General features: G+C 47.7%; 10 protein-coding genes and 1 non-coding gene across 11 annotated transcripts; 4 read left to right on the forward strand and 7 right to left on the reverse strand.

Moving 5' to 3' along the window:
- The first annotated feature begins 48 nt into the window (after nucleotides 1-48).
- On the forward strand, nucleotides 49-1667 carry BKA55DRAFT_579767 (Alpha/Beta hydrolase protein). Its single transcript, XM_046193909.1, has 2 exons — nucleotides 49-921; nucleotides 977-1667. Exons 1-2 carry the CDS (start codon nucleotides 319-321, stop codon nucleotides 1547-1549), a joined length of 1176 nt encoding a protein of 391 aa, XP_046044762.1. The 5' UTR covers nucleotides 49-318; the 3' UTR covers nucleotides 1550-1667.
- A 190-nt stretch (nucleotides 1668-1857) lies between these two features.
- BKA55DRAFT_522538 (Alpha/beta hydrolase fold-1) lies at nucleotides 1858-2625 on the forward strand (the record flags this gene model as incomplete). Its single annotated transcript, XM_046188588.1, has 2 exons — nucleotides 1858-2253; nucleotides 2305-2625. 2 exons carry the CDS (start codon nucleotides 1858-1860, stop codon nucleotides 2623-2625), a joined length of 717 nt encoding a protein of 238 aa, XP_046044763.1.
- Nucleotides 2626-2763: 138 nt separating this feature from the next.
- On the reverse strand, nucleotides 2764-4615 carry BKA55DRAFT_579770 (efflux pump antibiotic resistance protein). Its single transcript, XM_046193910.1, has one exon. The coding sequence runs from the start codon at nucleotides 4598-4600 to the stop codon at nucleotides 2948-2950; it is 1653 nt and encodes a 550-aa protein (XP_046044764.1). The 5' UTR covers nucleotides 4601-4615; the 3' UTR covers nucleotides 2764-2947.
- A 460-nt stretch (nucleotides 4616-5075) lies between these two features.
- BKA55DRAFT_597948 (uncharacterized protein) lies at nucleotides 5076-6009 on the reverse strand (the record flags this gene model as incomplete). Its single annotated transcript, XM_046196145.1, has 4 exons — nucleotides 5076-5242; nucleotides 5295-5771; nucleotides 5821-5871; nucleotides 5919-6009. 4 exons carry the CDS (start codon nucleotides 6007-6009, stop codon nucleotides 5076-5078), a joined length of 786 nt encoding a protein of 261 aa, XP_046044765.1.
- A 2232-nt stretch (nucleotides 6010-8241) lies between these two features.
- Nucleotides 8242-9823, reverse strand: BKA55DRAFT_522118 (Alpha/Beta hydrolase protein; the record flags this gene model as incomplete). Its single annotated transcript, XM_046188555.1, has 3 exons — nucleotides 8242-8316; nucleotides 8366-9184; nucleotides 9233-9823. The coding sequence occupies 3 exons, from the start codon at nucleotides 9821-9823 to the stop codon at nucleotides 8242-8244; spliced, it is 1485 nt and encodes a 494-aa protein (XP_046044766.1).
- Nucleotides 9824-10330: 507 nt separating this feature from the next.
- Nucleotides 10331-10403, forward strand: BKA55DRAFT_t270. The gene has a single exon. It is a non-coding gene; the product is annotated as a tRNA-Cys (tRNA).
- Nucleotides 10404-10476: 73 nt separating this feature from the next.
- On the reverse strand, nucleotides 10477-11330 carry BKA55DRAFT_708937 (BTB/POZ protein; the record flags this gene model as incomplete). The annotated part of the gene is made up of 3 exons (XM_046200752.1): nucleotides 10477-11056; nucleotides 11103-11229; nucleotides 11287-11330. The coding sequence occupies 3 exons, from the start codon at nucleotides 11328-11330 to the stop codon at nucleotides 10604-10606; spliced, it is 624 nt and encodes a 207-aa protein (XP_046044767.1). The 3' UTR covers nucleotides 10477-10603.
- A 766-nt stretch (nucleotides 11331-12096) lies between these two features.
- On the reverse strand, nucleotides 12097-12964 carry BKA55DRAFT_597951 (uncharacterized protein; the record flags this gene model as incomplete). Its single annotated transcript, XM_046196146.1, has 5 exons — nucleotides 12097-12134; nucleotides 12208-12521; nucleotides 12555-12712; nucleotides 12760-12886; nucleotides 12933-12964. The coding sequence occupies 5 exons, from the start codon at nucleotides 12962-12964 to the stop codon at nucleotides 12097-12099; spliced, it is 669 nt and encodes a 222-aa protein (XP_046044768.1).
- Nucleotides 12965-13409: 445 nt separating this feature from the next.
- Nucleotides 13410-14310, reverse strand: BKA55DRAFT_597952 (uncharacterized protein; the record flags this gene model as incomplete). Its single annotated transcript, XM_046196147.1, has 5 exons — nucleotides 13410-13682; nucleotides 13713-14045; nucleotides 14094-14115; nucleotides 14173-14220; nucleotides 14276-14310. 5 exons carry the CDS (start codon nucleotides 14308-14310, stop codon nucleotides 13410-13412), a joined length of 711 nt encoding a protein of 236 aa, XP_046044769.1.
- Nucleotides 14311-14664: 354 nt separating this feature from the next.
- Nucleotides 14665-15535, reverse strand: BKA55DRAFT_522368 (uncharacterized protein; the record flags this gene model as incomplete). Its single annotated transcript, XM_046188573.1, has 2 exons — nucleotides 14665-15424; nucleotides 15474-15535. The coding sequence occupies 2 exons, from the start codon at nucleotides 15533-15535 to the stop codon at nucleotides 14665-14667; spliced, it is 822 nt and encodes a 273-aa protein (XP_046044770.1).
- Nucleotides 15536-16549: 1014 nt separating this feature from the next.
- BKA55DRAFT_597954 (uncharacterized protein) lies at nucleotides 16550-17534 on the forward strand (the record flags this gene model as incomplete). The annotated part of the gene is made up of 3 exons (XM_046196148.1): nucleotides 16550-16821; nucleotides 16870-17200; nucleotides 17259-17534. The coding sequence occupies 3 exons, from the start codon at nucleotides 16550-16552 to the stop codon at nucleotides 17532-17534; spliced, it is 879 nt and encodes a 292-aa protein (XP_046044771.1).
- Nucleotides 17535-18784: the final 1250 nt, after the last annotated feature.

Here is an 18784-nt window from a genome sequence, read left to right on the forward strand (position 1 = left end):
CATAGTCTCACGTAATACTGGAAGCGAGATCCACCATTAAAAATAGCCTGTGAGTGATACTTTATTTTTGCCCTTATTTATGGTTCAAGTTGCAGGGGCTTCTTCAGTGTCTCCATTCTCTTCGTATAGAAGATCTACATTGCAGACCCGAAGGATGGCAATCATACGAGGCTACACGAAAGGACTCACATGGGCCTTCCATAGCTTCCGTGGGGCGCCTTATATGTTACGTCCCTTTCTCATAAGACCCAAATATCTTCATCAACCTTACTACTTCAGCATCGTGCCTGTCTGCACCTTTCAAGTTAATAGTCTAACATGCGACTTAGCACGCAGCTTTTCAATGTCACTGCTGGCTTTGCTGCCATATCCACCGGGCTATTGATCCCATCAGTATCTTCGGGGCCTTATCGCGTTGGTCTGAACATCAAAACTCTCACTGATGAAGCCAGATGGGATCCTTACGCTCCCAGAGCAAGTCCTGAGAAGCGTCGTGTTCTGGTCTCCGCTTTCATTCCCATCAATGCTCAGGATAAGTCTTGTCTGGATGGAGATGTCAATGTTTCATATATGCCTCCCAAAACTCAAGACGTATTCGGACGACAGGCTGAAGCCATGGGTTTGCCATCTGGAATTTTTGAAGACTTGCAATTGAACCTTTGCCGACTCCCTGATATGAATCGTTCAGCAAAAGAGGCTGAGAAGAATGAAACCAGATTCATAGTCGTCATATTCTCCCCGGGTCGTGGCGTATCGAGACTCATGTACAGCACCATGGCAAGGTCGGTAGCTAGCCACGGCTACGTCGTGATCACAGTAGATCATGCTTACGACGCTTCGATCATTGAGTATCCAGATGGGAGTTCCACTACTGGCGTTGTCGGCGAAGGGAACCAGACCGTTCTGGAAACATCAGCGAAGGTGATTGACTGAAGGTTTAAGGTCTTGAAGTAATTACTAACTCGTATTGACATAGGTTCGCTCGCAAGACATTTCTTTCATCGTTGATCAAATCCAAGACAACAGCACCGCAAAGGACTTGCTCGGCTTCACTGAAGTCGACCGCATCTTTGTCTTTGGTCACTCAATTGGAGGCGCGACTGCTGTGTCAACATTGTTCAACGACGACCGCATACAGGGCGCTATCAATCTTGACGGCGACATGCTCGGCCCTGTCGTCAAAACTGGTCTTGACAAACCCCTCTTCCTCATTGGCAGGCCTCATTCTCGTGACCAAGGTCCGTCGTGGAACGAGACTTGGAAGAACCAGCGTGGACCAGGTTTGTTGCTACAGATTGATGGCACAACGCATCAATCATTCTTGGACGCGCCAATACTTGTTAGTTTGAGGGATGTTCCTGATGACTCGAAAGTTCCGGTCCAAGCTGCTCTGGGGACAATTGATGGCAGACGAATGGCATATCTTGTAACTCAGCTGACCGTGGGGATTCTGGAGTATGTATTTGACGGTGCCGAGAACCGATTATGTCGTCTAGTTGGGGGCCAACCGGAAGTATCGGTTTTGGAGAACAAGGAAATCAGTTGTTGATGAGCATGCTCAGTTTCGCTCTGAACGAAGACGTTTCAAAGAGGACCAGCAGGTTAAAATCCAGTTTTCAACAGAGTGATCAATCTTTGCTGCTCCAATATGCATGATCATCATGTGATTTGTGACTCCAATGATGCATCAATCTGAAAATGCATCAACGCCACGCATGTCATTCAGCCGCATACTATGGAATTGGCGCTTACGTCAGAATATGAAAGCTCAGAGCCTTATAAGACGATGTGACCGTGATCAATCAGAGCGTTTCAAGGCAAAATTAGTTGCAACAGCAATTTGACTGGCAGTAAAATATGGCGCCTACAATCTTCATCGTTCCCGGCTTCTATGAAGGCCCTGCGGTCTTCCAGCCTCTGGCCGACATCCTCATTGGACGAGGCTTCAAAACAGTAATCACGACTATTTCCAGCACTGGCAAGACTCCTCCGGGCAGCCCGACTATGGATGATGATATTGCGAACATCGCCAAATATCTTGCCCCTGTCGTTGATGAAGCAGGTGGTGAAGGTGTCATTGCAGTCATGCACTCAGCTGGAGGCTTCATTGGCAGTGGCGCCCTCAAAGGGCTGACCTCTGAAGCCAGACAGGCTACTGGAGAGCCTGGAGGCGTCAAGAAAATCGTCTTCATCACAGCTGGGGTCGCACTCGAGGGCTATGAACAAGGGCCAATGGAGTTCTTTGACTACCACGTAAGATCCTCGACTCTCATACATATCGCCCGGATTCTAACCACCCGCTAGGAGTCAAATGGTACACAATCATGCAAAGACCCCAGAAACCTGCTTTACAGCGACTTCTCAGACGATGAGGCCAACAAGTGGCTTCCAGGTCTTCAACATCAAGCTGACAGAGGATGGGCGACCAAGCTTCAGTACTGCGGTTCGAGAGAGGTACCAAGTGTCTACATCATCTGCGAGGGGGATAAAATGTTACCTGCTGAGCTGCAGGAACAGTTCGCGGGCCTGGCGGGTAGTGAGATCGTTAGGGTTGGTGCTGGACATATGGTGCAGTTGAGTCAGACTGAAAAGGTGGCGGACATCATCGCTTCACACGTGAATTAAGATGGCCAACACATCATGTTGGAGGTAGCAGGTGGTAGAGAGGACAACGATAACAAATTTTGTATTTCACTAATCTCAGTCTGTTACATGAACTTTGCGAACATTGGGTGATCAAATAAGTTCTTGTCAAAGGTAGCAATACATTTGCCAAAATTGTCCAACTCACCTCACCATCTTACAGGGCTCCCGTTCGCCCCGACCCTTCATCTCGACAGTCCTCTAACTTAGCAGAATCTTCACAGTTGGAGGGCCAATATGATTGCTTCATCACTATACTCAGGACTACAAGGTCGAGTAGTGGCCAGCAGACCTGGATATCAGTTCATTCGCGTTTTTCCTTTACTGATCTCCATTCCGTCATCAGACTCCCAACTAGCGCGACTGAAGCCAGCCCAACCACAAGATACCATGTCTGCCCGAGACTTTTGTCAATTGCAATTAGCACCTGTCTCATCGCAGATTCTGGTACATTGACAGCCATCTCGGTAAGACCGCTGTTGCTGATGTGCGTCCCATTCAGCCCCGGCACAATGCCATCAAGGTTATCAGAAAGCCTGTTCATGAAGAGCACCTGCGCAATGGGAACAGACAGAGCTGGACCAAATGATTGAGCAAACAACATGATGGATAAGCCAAGCGGGACGTCTTCAGCTGGGAGAACTGTCTGCACAGCTGTTTGAGGGCCAATGAACCCAATGCCGTAGGCCAAACCTAAAAGTGCCGTGTAGGCAATGAGCTTTTCAAAACTGGTATCAATTTTGAACGTAGTAATGAGCCCTGCAGAAATTGGCATGATGATGGATGCGAAGAGCATGAAAGGCGTGTAGTAACCGCATGCACTAGTTCCAGCTCCCTGGATGAGTGAACCGACTGTTGCCGCGATGATGATAGGCAACATCATGTAGCCGCTCTTGACGGGCGTGTATCCACGGACGAGTTGATAGTATGTAGGTAGGTAGTATTCTAGTACAACTCCTGTGCTGTTGACGCAGAATATGAAGATGAAACCCGCGATTATGCAGCGATGCTTCATGATGCGAGGCGGAAGTGCAGCAGCATCGCCTCGGCGGATCTGGTTCCAGACGAACAAACCAAGAAGAACAGCGAATATGACGAGAGGTCCGACCACCTGGCCGCTACTCCATGGGTATATAGTGCCAGCCAATGAGAGAGCGAGAAAGAGGCTTGTGAGCGCTGGGAGAAGAAGCATGTTACTAACAAGGTCGAGCTGAGCAACCTTGTGCATAAACGTCATTTCAGCAACAGCGCTAGGTTTCTGGTCATCCGATAGACAAAACATGGTAAGAAGTAGAGTAACTGCACCAGAAGGCACGCTGATGTAAAAACACCATCGCCAGCTGAGAGTCTGAAGCGCACCGCCAAGCAACGGTGCAGCAATGGTAGCCAAGCCTTCAGCAGCGCCCAAGATTCCCAGAAATACAGGTCGTCGATGAAGAGGAGTAGACTGAACAACAATGATGAACGAGCCAGCGAACAGTCCTGCAGATCCCAGGCCAGCGACAGCTCTACCGACAACAAGCATCGTCGACGAAACAGCAGCGCCCGAGAGTACAGATCCAGCTATGGAGATAACATTGGAAGTGAGAAAGACGCGTTTGACAGAGAAGAGTTTGTATGCTTTCCCGAAGATGAACTGGAATGCGCAGACGCAGAGTCTGAAGGCGGATGAGTACCAGCCCACGTGGGCGACCGTGTGAAAGTGATCGGTGATAGCTGGGACTGCTGTGGCGACTATGTTCATGTCTATACTGGCAAGGATGAGGATGGAGACCACGGAGAGTATGGTCAGCCAGAATTTGATGCCCGCTGGGTATTCAGCGGCAGCTTGTTCACTTGGCTCCGCAACATTATCGCTGTCAGCAATGCTGTCGTGTTCTTGGTAAGCAGGTTCGGCATTGTCTTCCTGGCGAATCTGCTGCGATATAGTTCGTTCCAAAATGACAAGTTCTGCCATTGTTGTCGGGCGAGAGTTGGTAAGCAGAATGAATGAGGGGCTCGGAGTTCGAAGAAGGATCAACGGATCCCTGTCATGCACATCCTCCACCAATAAGACTCTTCCTGCAGGGTTGCTGTAGCTTGTACAGCAACTTTAAGAACTGAATTAAATAAGAAAAAGACTTGTGTAAATTTAGGGTCGATTTAGTAGATATTAGACCAGTCAATTTCGATGCCTTGTCTCACTGTCAGAAGTTTTGCGCTCCGAGGTCAAGGCTTTCATGGCTTGCAGGCGAACGGATATTGACTGTTTGTTGAAGTCGAAATAGTATAAATAATTAAAAGGAGTGTCCTATGTAAATAATATGTAGTATAGGCAATTTGAAGCCTATCAGAAGAAGAAGAAGGAATGTTTGATGCCAAGAATATGCAAATGCCAAAACCAGTAACCCAATCCCAAACTCCAAAACCCATCTAGGTGTTTAATAACACTTTTACTCCTTGCCGGGGTACTTTCCAGGGTACCATTTTCCATCATCGTAGCCAGTCTTGCCGCCCTCATACTTGCCCTCGTGCCAGCTGCCATCGTCATTGCGCTTGGCCTTCTGGTCGGGGTGGTATTGACCGTCATCGAAGCCAGTGTCTCCGCCCTCATATTTGCCTTTGATATGTTAGTCTTGAAGTCTTGATAGCTTGGAGATGTTGTGACTTACCAGCTTCCCACTTGCCATCGTCACGGCCAGTGTCGCCGCCCTCGTATTTGCCCTCGTGCCAGCTTCCATCATCCTCACGCTTCTCCTTTCCACCGGGGTACTTTCCGGGATACCACTTTCCATCGTCATACTTGGTTCCCGGCTTTCCCTCGTATTTGCCGGGGTGCCAGCTACCATCATCGTTGCGCTTGGCCTTTCCACCAGGATATTTTCCGGGGTACCATTTGCCGTCATCATATTTTGTCTGAGGCTTGCCCTCGTACTTTCCAGGGTGCCATGATCCGTCGTCGTTGCGCTTCTCCTTGCCGCCGGGGTATTTGCCGGGATACCATTTGCCATCGTCGTACTTGGTCTGAGGCTTGCCCTCATATTTGCCCTCGTGCCAGCTACCGTCATCGTAGCGCTTGGCCTTCTTGCCGTCCTTGCCAGGGTGGTATTGGCCATCGTCAAAGCCGGTACCGGGGCCCTCATACTTGCCTGGTATTGATCAGTATTGTAAATTGCTGCAGAGATTTTCAGATCTTACCAGGAGCCCACTTGCCGTCGTCCTTGCCAGTATCACCACCCTCGTATTTTCCTGATGCTGTTAGTATGACGCTGGATGATAGGATCAGTCAAACATACCAGGAGCCCATGAACCGTCATCGGCGGGCTTTGCAGTGGGAAGGGCCAGAGCCGTAGCGGCAAAGGCGAGAAGAGTGTATGAGTAGCGCATATTGAGAGATGAAAGAGTATATGGGAAAGAAGGGTTGAGAAAGTTGTGTTGAAGCGATTGAAGCTGTAGTAAAAGTGGAAGCGACGGTTTTGTAGCGAAGGTAGTTGTGATTGTTGTAGAAGAGATGATGAGAATGAGAATGATAAAATTTAATCGAATGGAGGGAATCAAACGTTGTTTATATACACAATAGTATGCCACTGGATTCAAGCTTCAGCAGCATCGCCCAGATCGTGGGCTCACCTCTAAAAGATGGTGGTGGCTGGCGCCACAGCGGGATACTTCACTCCAACACTCAAAATTAGCCTTTGGTAAGGCTGAGCTGGAGCTTGACAGACAGCATGGGTTCATGTCATGCCCTACGTCAATTAGCAAAAAGTTACTATTTTCGGGTGCCCCAAGCTTCCACGAGAACTTGGGAGCTGCTGCGCCTGATCAGGCAAGGCTAAGATCAGCGCTAGCTGCTGCGCATTTGAAGCTATCCCCGAACTGTCAGGGCTGAGGCCTTGATCGTGGGTGGAGGGGGTCAGCCCCCAAGGCAAGTTTATCCCGCAAGTTGTAACTGTCATACTCGAGAAACCAGGCTCTGGGGCTGAAGAGCTAGAGACGAGGTCAGCTGTGCCACCGCCTTTCTCACGAGGTCTGCGTTGTCAATCTAATCTTGGCTTGAGTAATAAGAGGATGAAGGACTCGATCCTTCTCGTATCTTTTGCTGATCAGATTGTGAAAGTGTCTATGTTTGCATCCATATTTGCATAATATGTTGGCTCCAAAGTGCAAATTTCAAGCCAAAAGTTCAGCTTTGCGGCAGGCTCTCAAATGTCACTAAGCCCAGCCGTTTAGTTGACGGATGCTCCAGCCAAGCCAAGAATAAGCCCAACCCGCCTCTAGAACCGATGGCCTCGGCCCATTTTCTTTGGGTAAGCTTAAAAATAACCAACTGCACAGCCCAGCTTAAGTCTGACATGAGTAACCAGAAAACGATAATGCTCCGTCTGAATAGTCTTGGGAAACACAAGAGGCCTCGGGACTCGAGAATGGTGGAGGCGGTTGACAACCAACATCGGGGTAAATGAGGGTGTAGAGAATCAAGACATGCAGAGGTGGTGCTATTGATACGAGATATTGCGTCGCGCACCTGATGATGTCGAGGACATGATCTGGAACTAACCTTGGAATAAGTCTATTTTTACACTTTCGAGCAACCGTCTGATTAGATCTTGATTGGGTTTGTCTAGATGCCGCGGCAGGTCTTGAGCTTGTTAGCGATGGGTGCGTTATACACTTTATCCCGCTCTTTAGTAACTTGACAGTCAAAAGGGAATCTTTCCTCAGCTGTCAGTATCTCTTCCCCTCCATAGAGGATCAGCAGAAATGTCACCATCCGTATGCAGGATTGACAGATCTTGGGTCCACACAGCTCTGAGTCTCAGCGTCACATGCCCCCAACTCAAGCCCGATGTAATGTAGCATTGCTTACTACTACTTCTGCAGGTGGCTTGAAACGCGGGATAATTGCGTCACCTAGATTAGTCAGGTTTCTGGAGCTGAACCTCGATGATGCTACGAAAGTTGATGAGGCGCTGTTATAATGCAATCGTCTCTTGATGGATGCAGAGCCTTCTCTCTGAGGCAGCTGATTGAGGGCTTGTGCAAAAACAGCTGAGTCGCTCTGCCAGAAATCTCTATGAGAATTCAGTAGGCCAAATGTTTCTCCAATGCGCTGTCAGCTCGGTTTCCACCGTCTTACTGTAAGCATAATCCTTCTTTTCGTATCCAAAGAACTTCCTACGGCGAGTTTTTGCATCATGTCAGCTTGCACTTAGTATCACGCTTCCCTAGCATATAAAAGACCCCGTAGGAACTAGGAAGAGTTGCGTGTCAAGGTGTATCGTTTGAAACTTTGGTCGACGAGACCTTCGAAAGTTTCCTCCTCCTAGAAAACATTAACTAAGTGAGAAGTAACTACAAGCCACGAGATAAACTCGAGGCTGGTCAAAGATTAATAGTGAACACAGTATAACAAGCATTTGCACGATGATTGCATGGAAGTGCTCATGCTGCACAAGTACTTCGTTCAGCGTCTTTTGAGGAATCAGTAACAAATGACGGGAATAATTCCCTTCACTCTGCACCCCGCAAAGATCATGCTAACCCAAGTACCTGACTAGGCTATTTACTCAGTATCAGATTTTCCATTCTTGCGACGCTCCCCATCTCAGTCAGTTTTGCTTATTTGCTGAATGTTCGCTTCTTCAACCACCTGTTCACTAATTCCAGAGCCTCCTTCGGCTTGCCCTGGGGAACCTGTGAGGACTTGTTAGCATGAGGGTACCTTCCGTGTTAAAGACCTTACCATATGGCCAGCTCCATCGACGGTAGCGAATGAGAATGTCGTCTTTTTATCGGTATCGCCCATCTTGATCTTGACCTCCTTATACCATCCAATCTCTTCGCCCCCAGCTCCCCACGACTTTGGTCTTTGCGCAACATACTCCGGCTGTCCCTTCCAGGGCATACTGTTGCTCCATCTCAAGTTGCCGGCCGTATTGCATGCAAGATCCAGGTTTCCTTGGTACATCAACACATCGATATCATGGCTGAGTAAGTACAGAATCTGCGACTGAGTGCTGATTTCTTGATCAACACCAAAAGTGAATGCCACTGCGACGTCCTCTGAGGCAATGGAGTAGTTCGTCACTGCACTGGGTACACCCAAGGCATCGAATACTTTCGGGGAGTTGAGATACTTCTCTATCAGTGCTGCTTCCTTATAGCACATATCATCATGAGATTCACAGGGCGCGGTGATGTCGAATCTATTCCTATTGCCGCCAGCTCCAGATTCATCGTCGTACCAACTGATGACTCCATCCCAGCAGACCTTCCCAGCAGCGCCGCAGATAGCATGGTCGGGATGCTCGTAGCATACGCGAGCAAGATCGAGGCATCGTGGAAGATTCGCAGCCATAATATCACAGCGTGTGCTGTTGAAGATGGGCTTCTCAACACCGGGATTTGTGGTGCAAAGCGTTTCCCAGTATCCGAAATGGGTGTCCAAGGGTGAGACATAGCCGTTGCCGATCAAGACTGACTCAAGATTAACTTGGGGACGTTTGGGGTAGAGACTGTTCTGTGCAACAATTGTCGCTCCCAGGACGGGGATGTAGTGGCCCTAAAGAGTCAGTCATATCCTTTCAGCAGAGCGAGCTAGCTTACTTACTCCGTAACTCTCCCCGGAGATATGGAAGGGTCTGTCAGCAAGATCTGGAAAGACTTGGCTCACAAAAAGCTGCAGGAACTTATGCAAACTCTCGGCCGCGACGAACGAGTTTGACGGAATTGGCTCTCCATCATCCAAGTAAGAGAAACCAACACCAGCGGGCTGGTCTACAAAGATGTAGTTCGCATTCTCATTCCATCCATAAGGGTTATGGACCGTTCCATTACCGTGCTCATTGATCAAACAAGGTCCAAGCTCTTGAAGCAAACCCAGCATTGATGAACCGCCAGGACCTCCCGTCAACCAAAGTACGAGAGGATCAGTCTTTGGTGCATTCTTGCTCTCAAAGTACCAGAAGAAAAGGTGCTGATTGCCGATATCGAGCCAGCCTGTGTACTGCTTCACACGGGCGTCACATATGGAGTCGTCAACCTGCTCTCTAATGCGGATTGTATGCTCTGGGAATAATGAGCTTTGGTGAATTTGAAAGGTTGAGGCTTGCGGAGATTCTGTGTCCTTGAGGGGAATCTGGGAGGCAAAAGCCCCCAGCGAAGCTCCTGCTAGGAGCAGTGCTGTTTTTAAAAGGCCCATGGCTGCAATCCTTCTTGGTGAGCAAATTGGATGGGGATGTTGAAGAAGGTTATAAATTGCCAGACGGTGAAACTCTCGCCGGGAATGGTTATGTAATCCTTGCGGAAATGACGACAACGAGCTCACAAGGGTAAGTCGCAAAAGGTCTTGCAAAAGGCCCTGTCTCAACTTATCTTTTACCCCGCTTCCACGGCATCTCAATCCGTTGATGACCAGCTCTAGTCTTGATAGGGAAGCTCACAGCACATTTCTGAAGTTTTCCACGTATCGATCAATTGAAGCCTGCGCGGCCTATCGCGCGTTCTGATAAGACGGATCAGAAATGACCCGTGTTTTGCAACGGCAAGGAACCAGAGAGAGAGTTCACAAATAACCTAAATTACCCCAACAATTTCCATGCTCAGGGAATCAAGACCTGGTCTCGCGGAATATTCATCACGACCCTCACATAATCTGTCATTTTCTCTCGCTACCCTCATCCAACGAGCCTTCGCAGCTCATCATCAAGGATCGATAGCTCAGTGGTACGAGCGAGGGATTGCAGATCCCTAGGTCGCGTGTTCGATCCACGCTCGGTCCTACAAGATTTCTTTTTGGCTATCACTTGTTATATGCATACAATGAGTTTATTTTTCTGTATATTAACTCTGTTTCCTATATACCAATCTACAAATGAGTAACCAGCATCTTTTTACTTCCTTTACTTCTGCTTCCAACAACCCTACTCGGCCATGAAAAGACACTCCAAGTATAACAACTATCAAAACTACATGCATACCACTACCACTCTACCTCTTGAGGATCAGGCCAATCAAAATAGCTGAAGACAAGGTCCTTGATGAAGTCGGGGCACTGTTGAGCCACGTCATCGTACCATTCTCTCGACTCCATTGCACCCTTTTCCCCACGGATTGGGCACCTTGTGAACTTCACGATCTGTTCCCGCAGTTCTTTTCGGTGCTCCGGCGTTGAGCCATAGACCTGAGGGATCAAAGGGAGAATTTCTTCGAAGGTGTCTATCGCAGCAATGACGATACGAAACTGCTCTGCCGCATAAAGAGCAAGTGGCTCGATGTCGTACATGTCACCCAGCGCGAACATGGCGATGTGGTCGGTGAGTGTTGGGTTCTTGGAGTATTCCGTCTGGTAAGTTCCCATGTAAAGGAAGTCGATCAACCATTGTACATTGTCCACAGAACAATCTGATAGATCATACTCGTTTGTCGACGATTCCTGCATAGTGTTAGCTACGGTCGTCAGTGTCGACTGGGAGACTTACCTTGAAAGGCCTGGTGCATGCCATATGGAAGACGTTTGATTGACTGTAGACGATGACTTTGTGGACCGGGAATCGGGCGGCTTTGCAGATGAAGGTAAAGTCAGTGAACTCGTGGTTTTGTCTGGTTCTGTAGATAAGAATTAGTAGGTCATTCTGGTAGATGGGAGTCAAGGGAGATTCATACCGCCAGAGGTTCTCTCGAACACTCCCACTTCGATGTCCGCCCATTTCGAATGAGTTTCTGGTGCTTTCTGGACCTATCTCGCGATACATATCACGTTAACCATGTAAGATCACTCTAACTTCCAGTCTACATGAAAATTTCGGTCAAACAAGCTTTCAATCACTAAAGGTTTTTAAAAATTGGAGGCATGTGACTCGTCCATTGCTTGAATCAGTACCAATATTCTCACAAAGTTTGATTTATTACGCCAAGTATGATCTCAAGCTTTCGTAGGACAAGGAGAGTCTACAAACTTTAGGCCCCGTGCGCTAGCGTTTCAAGTTGGCGCAGTTTCCCGAGCCCCTTTCACAAGCAATCATTGGCCTAGGTGAAACAACAGCCCGATGCTTTATTAAGAGCTGAGATCTGCGGCTTAAAGCCTATATAGCCTTTAGAAACAGGAGTCCAACAAAGAAAGAGATCGTTTAAGATTTGTTTATCATTTGAATATCTTCATCCAGGAGTGATGTTCTTTCCCACGCCATACAAACCCGGAGGATATCCTACGACTGCTTCCAACAGTCAAGTGTCTGGTGTAACTATCTCCGTCTCTATGTAGAACGATATCAAGGCCATGTTTATCTCTATACATGACATTCATAAGCGTTGAGAATTCGAGGTCAACTTTTGTATATGTCATCTTGAGAATTCTGTGAAGCTTGGCTGAAATCAAGGATAATACACTAAAGTTACAGAAAAAGGAATTCTAATGCAAACTAGTTTTGTATAGTTTCTCTAGACTCAATGCACACCGACAGTTCTAGCATCAACTCACTCTTGTAACAGTGATCCATAACAAAGCCCAACCCCTAGAAAGTCCAACAAGTACGTTCGATAACTATTGAGCTCACAGGTAGTAAGACCCACGGTTGGGGATCAGACCTTGTATTCCTTGAAATGCCTGTAATGAGCGAGCTCGTTCTTTACAATCCTCACATTTCGCCTTCAAAGGGGTGCTCATGACAGACATCATCACGTCCTTCAGGAAGTCCTGACAAGCGTCAGAGAGTTGGTCGATCAAAACCTTGGTAACTTCCCTGCATGTGCATGTCAGAAGGTTTTCCCTTGTGTGAGCGATAGCCTCATCGATGGCATCCACGGAAACTAATATGGGCAGTTGGTACAGGACCGGAAGCGACTTGAGAAAGTCTTCCAGTTCAACATCTTTGTGTTTCAGCCCGTGAATGTACAAATCACTGGCCCGCTTTTAAAGCCCTTCGATGTCATACTTGTCTGCCAAGGCCAGCATCGAAGAATGCATCGAAAGGGATATTCTGGATCCAGTTGCAGTCGGATTGTCGTAATGCCCGAGGTAGAAGTAATCGGCCATCATCTCGACTAGTTCAAGGGAGTACTCGCTCAAGTCATAGACTCCAGACTTGGCTTCCTACAGAACGATCAGTATAATGTCAAGAGAGTCTACCTTGTCCTTACCTTGAAGCCACCAGTGCAAGCAGCATTGAAAACAGAAGATTGTGCACAGATTATGATTTTGTGAACAGGAATAGTTGTGCCTTTGCAGAGAAAAGCAAAGTCAGTGAACTGACCAGCTTTTCGAGCCCTGGGGGCTGTTAGTTGAGCTTAGATGTGAAGCGAAAGCAACTTACTTCTGCATGCGCTTCCTTTCCTGACTATTCATGGCGATGATCGAGAGTGAATTACAGAATGAGACTGGTTGAGTCTTCCTGGTTCAGGATGAAGAAGTGTGAAAGGTATATATAAGAAAGATGAATAAAGTTCTTTCTTGAGAGACTTTCTAAAACTGTACTCTATTTAGTGAGAAGATTAACCATGTGCAACAGTTCAACCACGTTTCATTGGATCTTCAATCAAAGTAAACTGTTCCCATCAAACCCTAACGATAAAGTCCGAAAGTGTAAATTGAGAAAGCCTTTGGTCAAACCTTGAACAGAGTTAGTGAAGAATCTCTCAATCTTCCAATCACTAACTCACTGTTGACAGCATGAGCTCCCGCTGTGATGAAAAGTGGTTATCACAAGCATCAGGCAAGAACACTTTGTCTGTGGTAGAATTTGGATTCCTTGCAATAACTATGTTCACAGAGGTTCTGGACTGATATCAACTCATATATACCATTTGTTGTAACCCAGATCCTTCCCCAATCGAATATCTTTCTCATTCATGTCGAGCTCGTATCCCAATATCTTACTCCAAGCATGAAGATTCAGTCCAGCGTTAGCACCCCCCTTGCCACATTTCTGACATCGACACTGTAGAACCTGAATGGGAACCACGCTTCTCGATTCACAATCCGAGTTATAATAAGTACCCATTAGTGGAATTAGTAGCAAGAGACTCAGAAGGTCTCTCGCAAACTTTGGGCAGTCGTACAAGAACTACGCAATGACTGTTTGCAGCTCAGTTACAGTCAGCGCCGTCCCCATTTTTGTTCTTGCGAAGATCAAAGCCCCGGCTCGAAGGTTTTTAGATGTTTCTTTGGGAAGCTTGTAGATAACTGGAATTGAACTGGCAAAGTCGTGATAGTTGCAGTCTTTGTGCAACGACTCGAGGAACATCTTGCTTGCGAGTTCCACCAGTCCACCGATCCCGTACTTGTCTGCCATTGTGAACCTTGTTACATGAGTGAACATATCTCCGCCATCTGGAACTGTAAAGGTTCCAGTATAGAGATATTCGGCCATGCGGTTTACGGCATCAAGAGGATGGTCGTTCATATCATATGTCCAGGAGGAAGCTTCCTAGGCCTTATTAGCGGGCATGAAATTGTGCTTAGCGAGAAGCAGGACCTTGAACTTCCCAGTGCATACTCTCTGAAAGACAGTGGACTGGCCACAGACGATGATCTTGTGAACATGAATTGTTTACCCTTTACAAGTGAAGGCAAAGTCGGTGAACTCGCCACTCTCATATGCCCTGGTTTATGAAGGTCAGCGAGTCCGGGTTGTGAGTCGAACTGGGGCGAACACACTTTTGCATACGTAGTCTGTCTTCTAGAGGAATCATATTCGCAGTGAGACAAAGATTCTGCTGTGAATTTTTGGTAACATACAAAAGGAACCGCCAAGTTGGCGCGCACAAAGGCGGTTTTTACGCTCCCTCCGTCCTTCCTATGCAAGTGAACAACAAGTGGTTGGGCAACATGCAAGCCTCAAAGTCCAGTATTAGGTCAAAGAATCCAAAGATTCTCCCCAAGACGTCAAATTCCCGAAGACCTTCTGTTCAGTCACCACGCCACCAATGTTGGTTGGCCTCCCAACCACCCACGAACAAGGCGCTTCAACCGAGCCACAATCTCCAGGTCGAGGATAGTCGGCCTCCCATCTCCAACCGTAGATGACATGCGACACCACAGGACAATCACCCATCTCCCTCATCTTCCATTCGGAGCTCCTGCAAGAGTTCCCTCATCGAACAACCAGGATCCTGCAAAAAGTTCTGAAACGCCTCCTCATCCCGGAAGAGGTCGCCTTGACAGATAACGTAATCCGCTACAATCCGACGCAGCCTCTCGGGAACAAACCTGCCAGAACAAAAGACGAGGAGATCCATGATGGTATTCCATTTATCTCCCCAAGGTATAGTTGCTTCGAGCGCGAGGAATAGCTTGCCCATCGATATTTCCATCAACCCGTCCATGCAGTAGCGATCCGCGAAGGCGCACACTCGAGCGTGATGCAGCAGTGTATCTGAGCCGATGTTTCCTACGTCGAATGGTCGAGGCATGGGGGCGTATTCCTCGACAAAGTCTTCCCAGAGTACACGATCTCTCGTTGGATTGACCTTGGTAGGTCCGGCGCTTCTTGGGAAAAGGCGAACGTAGAGCGCCCAAGATTTGCTCCAGTGGGCCAGCTCATCATCGGATGAATCTGTCTTCTCCTCTTCCTCTTCCTCTGGACTAGGGTTCTCGTAGTCCCCGGTGTACGCAAACTCCCAAAAGCTGAGGAAGATGGCTTCGTCGAGGTCGGTCCATTTGACACGTTGTTCCGACGCTTCCTTAAAGCGGCCGTTGACGAGGATGCTCATGACGGGTGATTGCTTTGCGACGAGGGTGGAATGGATGGTGAACTCGGTTTCTTCGGGGCCGACGACGAAGGCGAAGAACTTGGATGTTGCGATACTAAGAGTCTGTCAGCTTGGGTTTGGGTCGCAGGTTCCGTTAAGCTTACCTCTTCATAGACGATTGTTTTTCAATATCATTTAGTGCTCTGCGTCTCATAGTCTGTTCCATCTTGTTTAAGGTAGACATCGTCGTGGAGTGTTACGTGCTGTTGCAGAAAACAAACGGAGGAGTGGAGATGGAGTGGGCTGCAGGTGATAAAATTGTGTGCCAGAATAAGTTGCAGCTTGTAAAGGCCTGGTTGGAAGTTTACGGTGATGGTAGGTTTTCACGGCCTGACTCAGAATGTCTAAAAATAAAAGTTCCAGGACGTAAAATTCTAAAAATCAGTTTTTGTTTACAGAACTTGTTTTTACTGGCTTGTCAGCCCTTCCCATAAGGCATGAAAGTTTAATGGCACTCAAGTAATTTCTCATCCTTATCGTTTTTATAACTACTGGAAAATTAATAGGAGATCTTATTGTTGTTAGTCAGAAAGAATTGACTGTTAAAAGAGGAAGAAGAAGAGTAGGATGAATATAGCTAGCTACACGCTGCACCTCCTCAAAGGAGGAACAAGTCGGTACTGTTCTTATTGTTCGTGAGGATAAACAGACATTCTGTTTTCAAATCCTATGGTTCTTGTGAGTAAGGTATTCTCGATGGATCAAGTATTATTCATGACAGGTGAACACCCGTGGACGATGGGAACTCCTGAGCTAAATCTTTGACTGCGTAAGTTGGGCTGTTCAATATCTCCTCATCACCAACACCCCGTGAGTTACTCAGAATGCCTTCTTGACTGTGCCAATCACCAAGCTCCTGGGAAAATCTTCAAGGACAATAGGCAGACGCTCGGTCTTGAAGCAATTCCCTCCTCACGTAGAGCCCTTCTGGTCTTGGTGCAGTGGCAGCTGGTCTCTTGTTCCGCTGCGGCACTGCCAGTACCATTCTGTGCGAGCCCAAGTTCCCGCTGACCGATTTCTTGCTACCTCAACTGATCCCACCTTCTCTCATCTTTTGTTATCTTCTCTAATCCTCTCCCCTACACTTTGATTTTCGTTCAACTCATCTTACCCCTGTACCCAGTCATCAACATCTATCTTCATATCAACACAAGAGTCACCACTCAACATGGAGGCCAATATGCCATCGACAATCAAGTCTCTCCACGCTTTGAGTGTTGGAAACGCCAACTTCCAAGTGCACCCCGTGCTTTGGACCTCAGACCACCTCACCCTTACGGGTTGCCGGTTCGAGGAGACCCATGGCGGAAACGACGCGGAGAATGTTGAAGCCCATGCGACAAATCGTGAGACGTACTATGCGACACGTCTTGCGACTTCCCCAGTCCAAAAGATGAAACTTCATTACGTTAGTTCACTCTTTTGTGGAACCGGCCTTTTAGAGGTTGTCCGGTATGTCACATACGCTTTGACGGCGCGGCCCTGATTGACTTTTGATAGTGTATCCGCTGCGTTTTTCTACGCCGAACGCCTGGTCCATGTACCAGTTTGCACCGTCTTCCGCATTGCGGGACATATTCAGGTTCCGCACCCGGAACCTGTGATCGGGTATCATCACTACAACGTCGACCAAGAGCGTCGATTGAGATTCACACCCCGAGCAGGTCCTCCGGGGATCTGGAACCTCCCGGTTCAGCGGCTCTATGACCGAAGACTGGGGAGCGTTACACCCCAGGATTGGACTCGCGATCCCTATCTCGTGTGTGTGCTCCTGAGCCTGGCTCAGATACAGTGGCGTTCGGACGACAGACAGCAGCCGCGTCTGTTCCTGGTAAGTTGACCACTCCTCTTGCATTGATGAATGCTCCTAATAACACAATATCTTCCAGGTCCGCCTATTAGTAACACACAGAGACGACCAGCACAATGCCTACGTCTACAAAGCCAACTTTCCGTCCCAACTCCTGGAGTGTTTGAAGACTCCTACGCGGCCCATGGCCGATGTTGTGTTCCCCAACATCGAGGTGGGCAAGGTGGCATTTGAGCCTTTTGAGACCTTTGGCGGCCGTGCTGTCCAAGCACTGGTTGGCTCGCAATACGGGGCAGCGACAGCTTCGACAGCTCTCACTATTGGGTTACGTGGACATGCATTCAGAGCAGATTGATTGGTCTGAGCGGCATTTTGCCCAATGACAACAGTAAGCCAATAATGAACTCTTCTTGTGTCCCCAGCTCACTCATCAACAGAAAGATTAGTGTTTCGACGGTTTTGTTAGCGACACAACTTTATTTGAACGTTTAGGGGCCACATTTGTACCATTTCACCTTGGAACCCTTGGTATGCTCAGAGTATAGAAGGCGGAGGCTGTTGGAGCCGTCCGAGAAACTCTAGACAACGCCTAGATATGCACAACAACCTCATATAGAAGCATTTAGGCGAGCACTTTGTTACTGTCATAGACTAATGGAGCCCATCAATACCAAGCAGAAAGACAGAATAAGTTTCTCAAACAAGCAGCAGCGTATTCACTTCAGGGCGCATTTTTACCAACAGCACATTGACATGAAAGGACATTTCGACCAGTCGTAGAAGAGACACCCACCAGGCCTACAGGTTCTTGAACCGATGTGAGTTGAGTCGAACATGTTACCTATTTGATCAGTCCCAAATGAAGGGCTTTGGTCCTGTGTCAAAGGATTAATAATAGCTGTCAATCTAGTTCATCCCTATAGAGCTGGTCGACAACTCGAAGCATGAACGGTGCCCAGTCAAAAGAGCAACTTTATAGCACGCACGACTGGTACAAGATGTCGATGAACCAAACTCCAACGCAGAGCGAATTAGAATCAATAACAGTAATTCATTTCTGGATGAATTCGATATGTAAGCATCATCTCTAGCCACATCTCAGGAAAAAAAAATGAGATCCATTCTCGGTCTGGGTTGATGTTGGTGAAGAGGGATGAGTGGTGGGGCAGAATGACGGTTTCGCTCCATCAATTTTTTAAGGTCTGTAAGTTCGAATCCCTTTGCTCATCTTTGTTTAAAACTTGTACATTGATAAACTGTACAATATAAATTCTACTTTAACAACTTGACTCAACTGCAAGCTATTGTGCACTGGCGCATGGGAGATCTTTGTTGTTGAAGTTACATGAAGCCTCGAGTTTTGTCTCTACATAATCTGTGACAGGACCTGGAACGAGGGGAAGCTCGACCAAGTTGTTATGCAGGCCATTTCAAACCACAGATAGTCCTTTAACATGGTCTGTCGTGAGTCTGCAGCTTCAGTGCAGCCCAGGTTGGGGTACATCGAGCCTTGGTCACAACCGTTGGAGATGGACATCACTACCGGGCATCGTTCCTGCTTACAAAGGAGGAGATATATATGGTTTGCTAGCAGTCGCCATCTCA

The sequence above is a fragment of the Fusarium redolens genome (assembly GCF_020744475.1).
Source record: "Fusarium redolens strain MPI-CAGE-AT-0023 chromosome Unknown BKA55scaffold_17, whole genome shotgun sequence".
Classification (NCBI taxonomy): domain Eukaryota; kingdom Fungi; phylum Ascomycota; class Sordariomycetes; order Hypocreales; family Nectriaceae; genus Fusarium; species Fusarium redolens.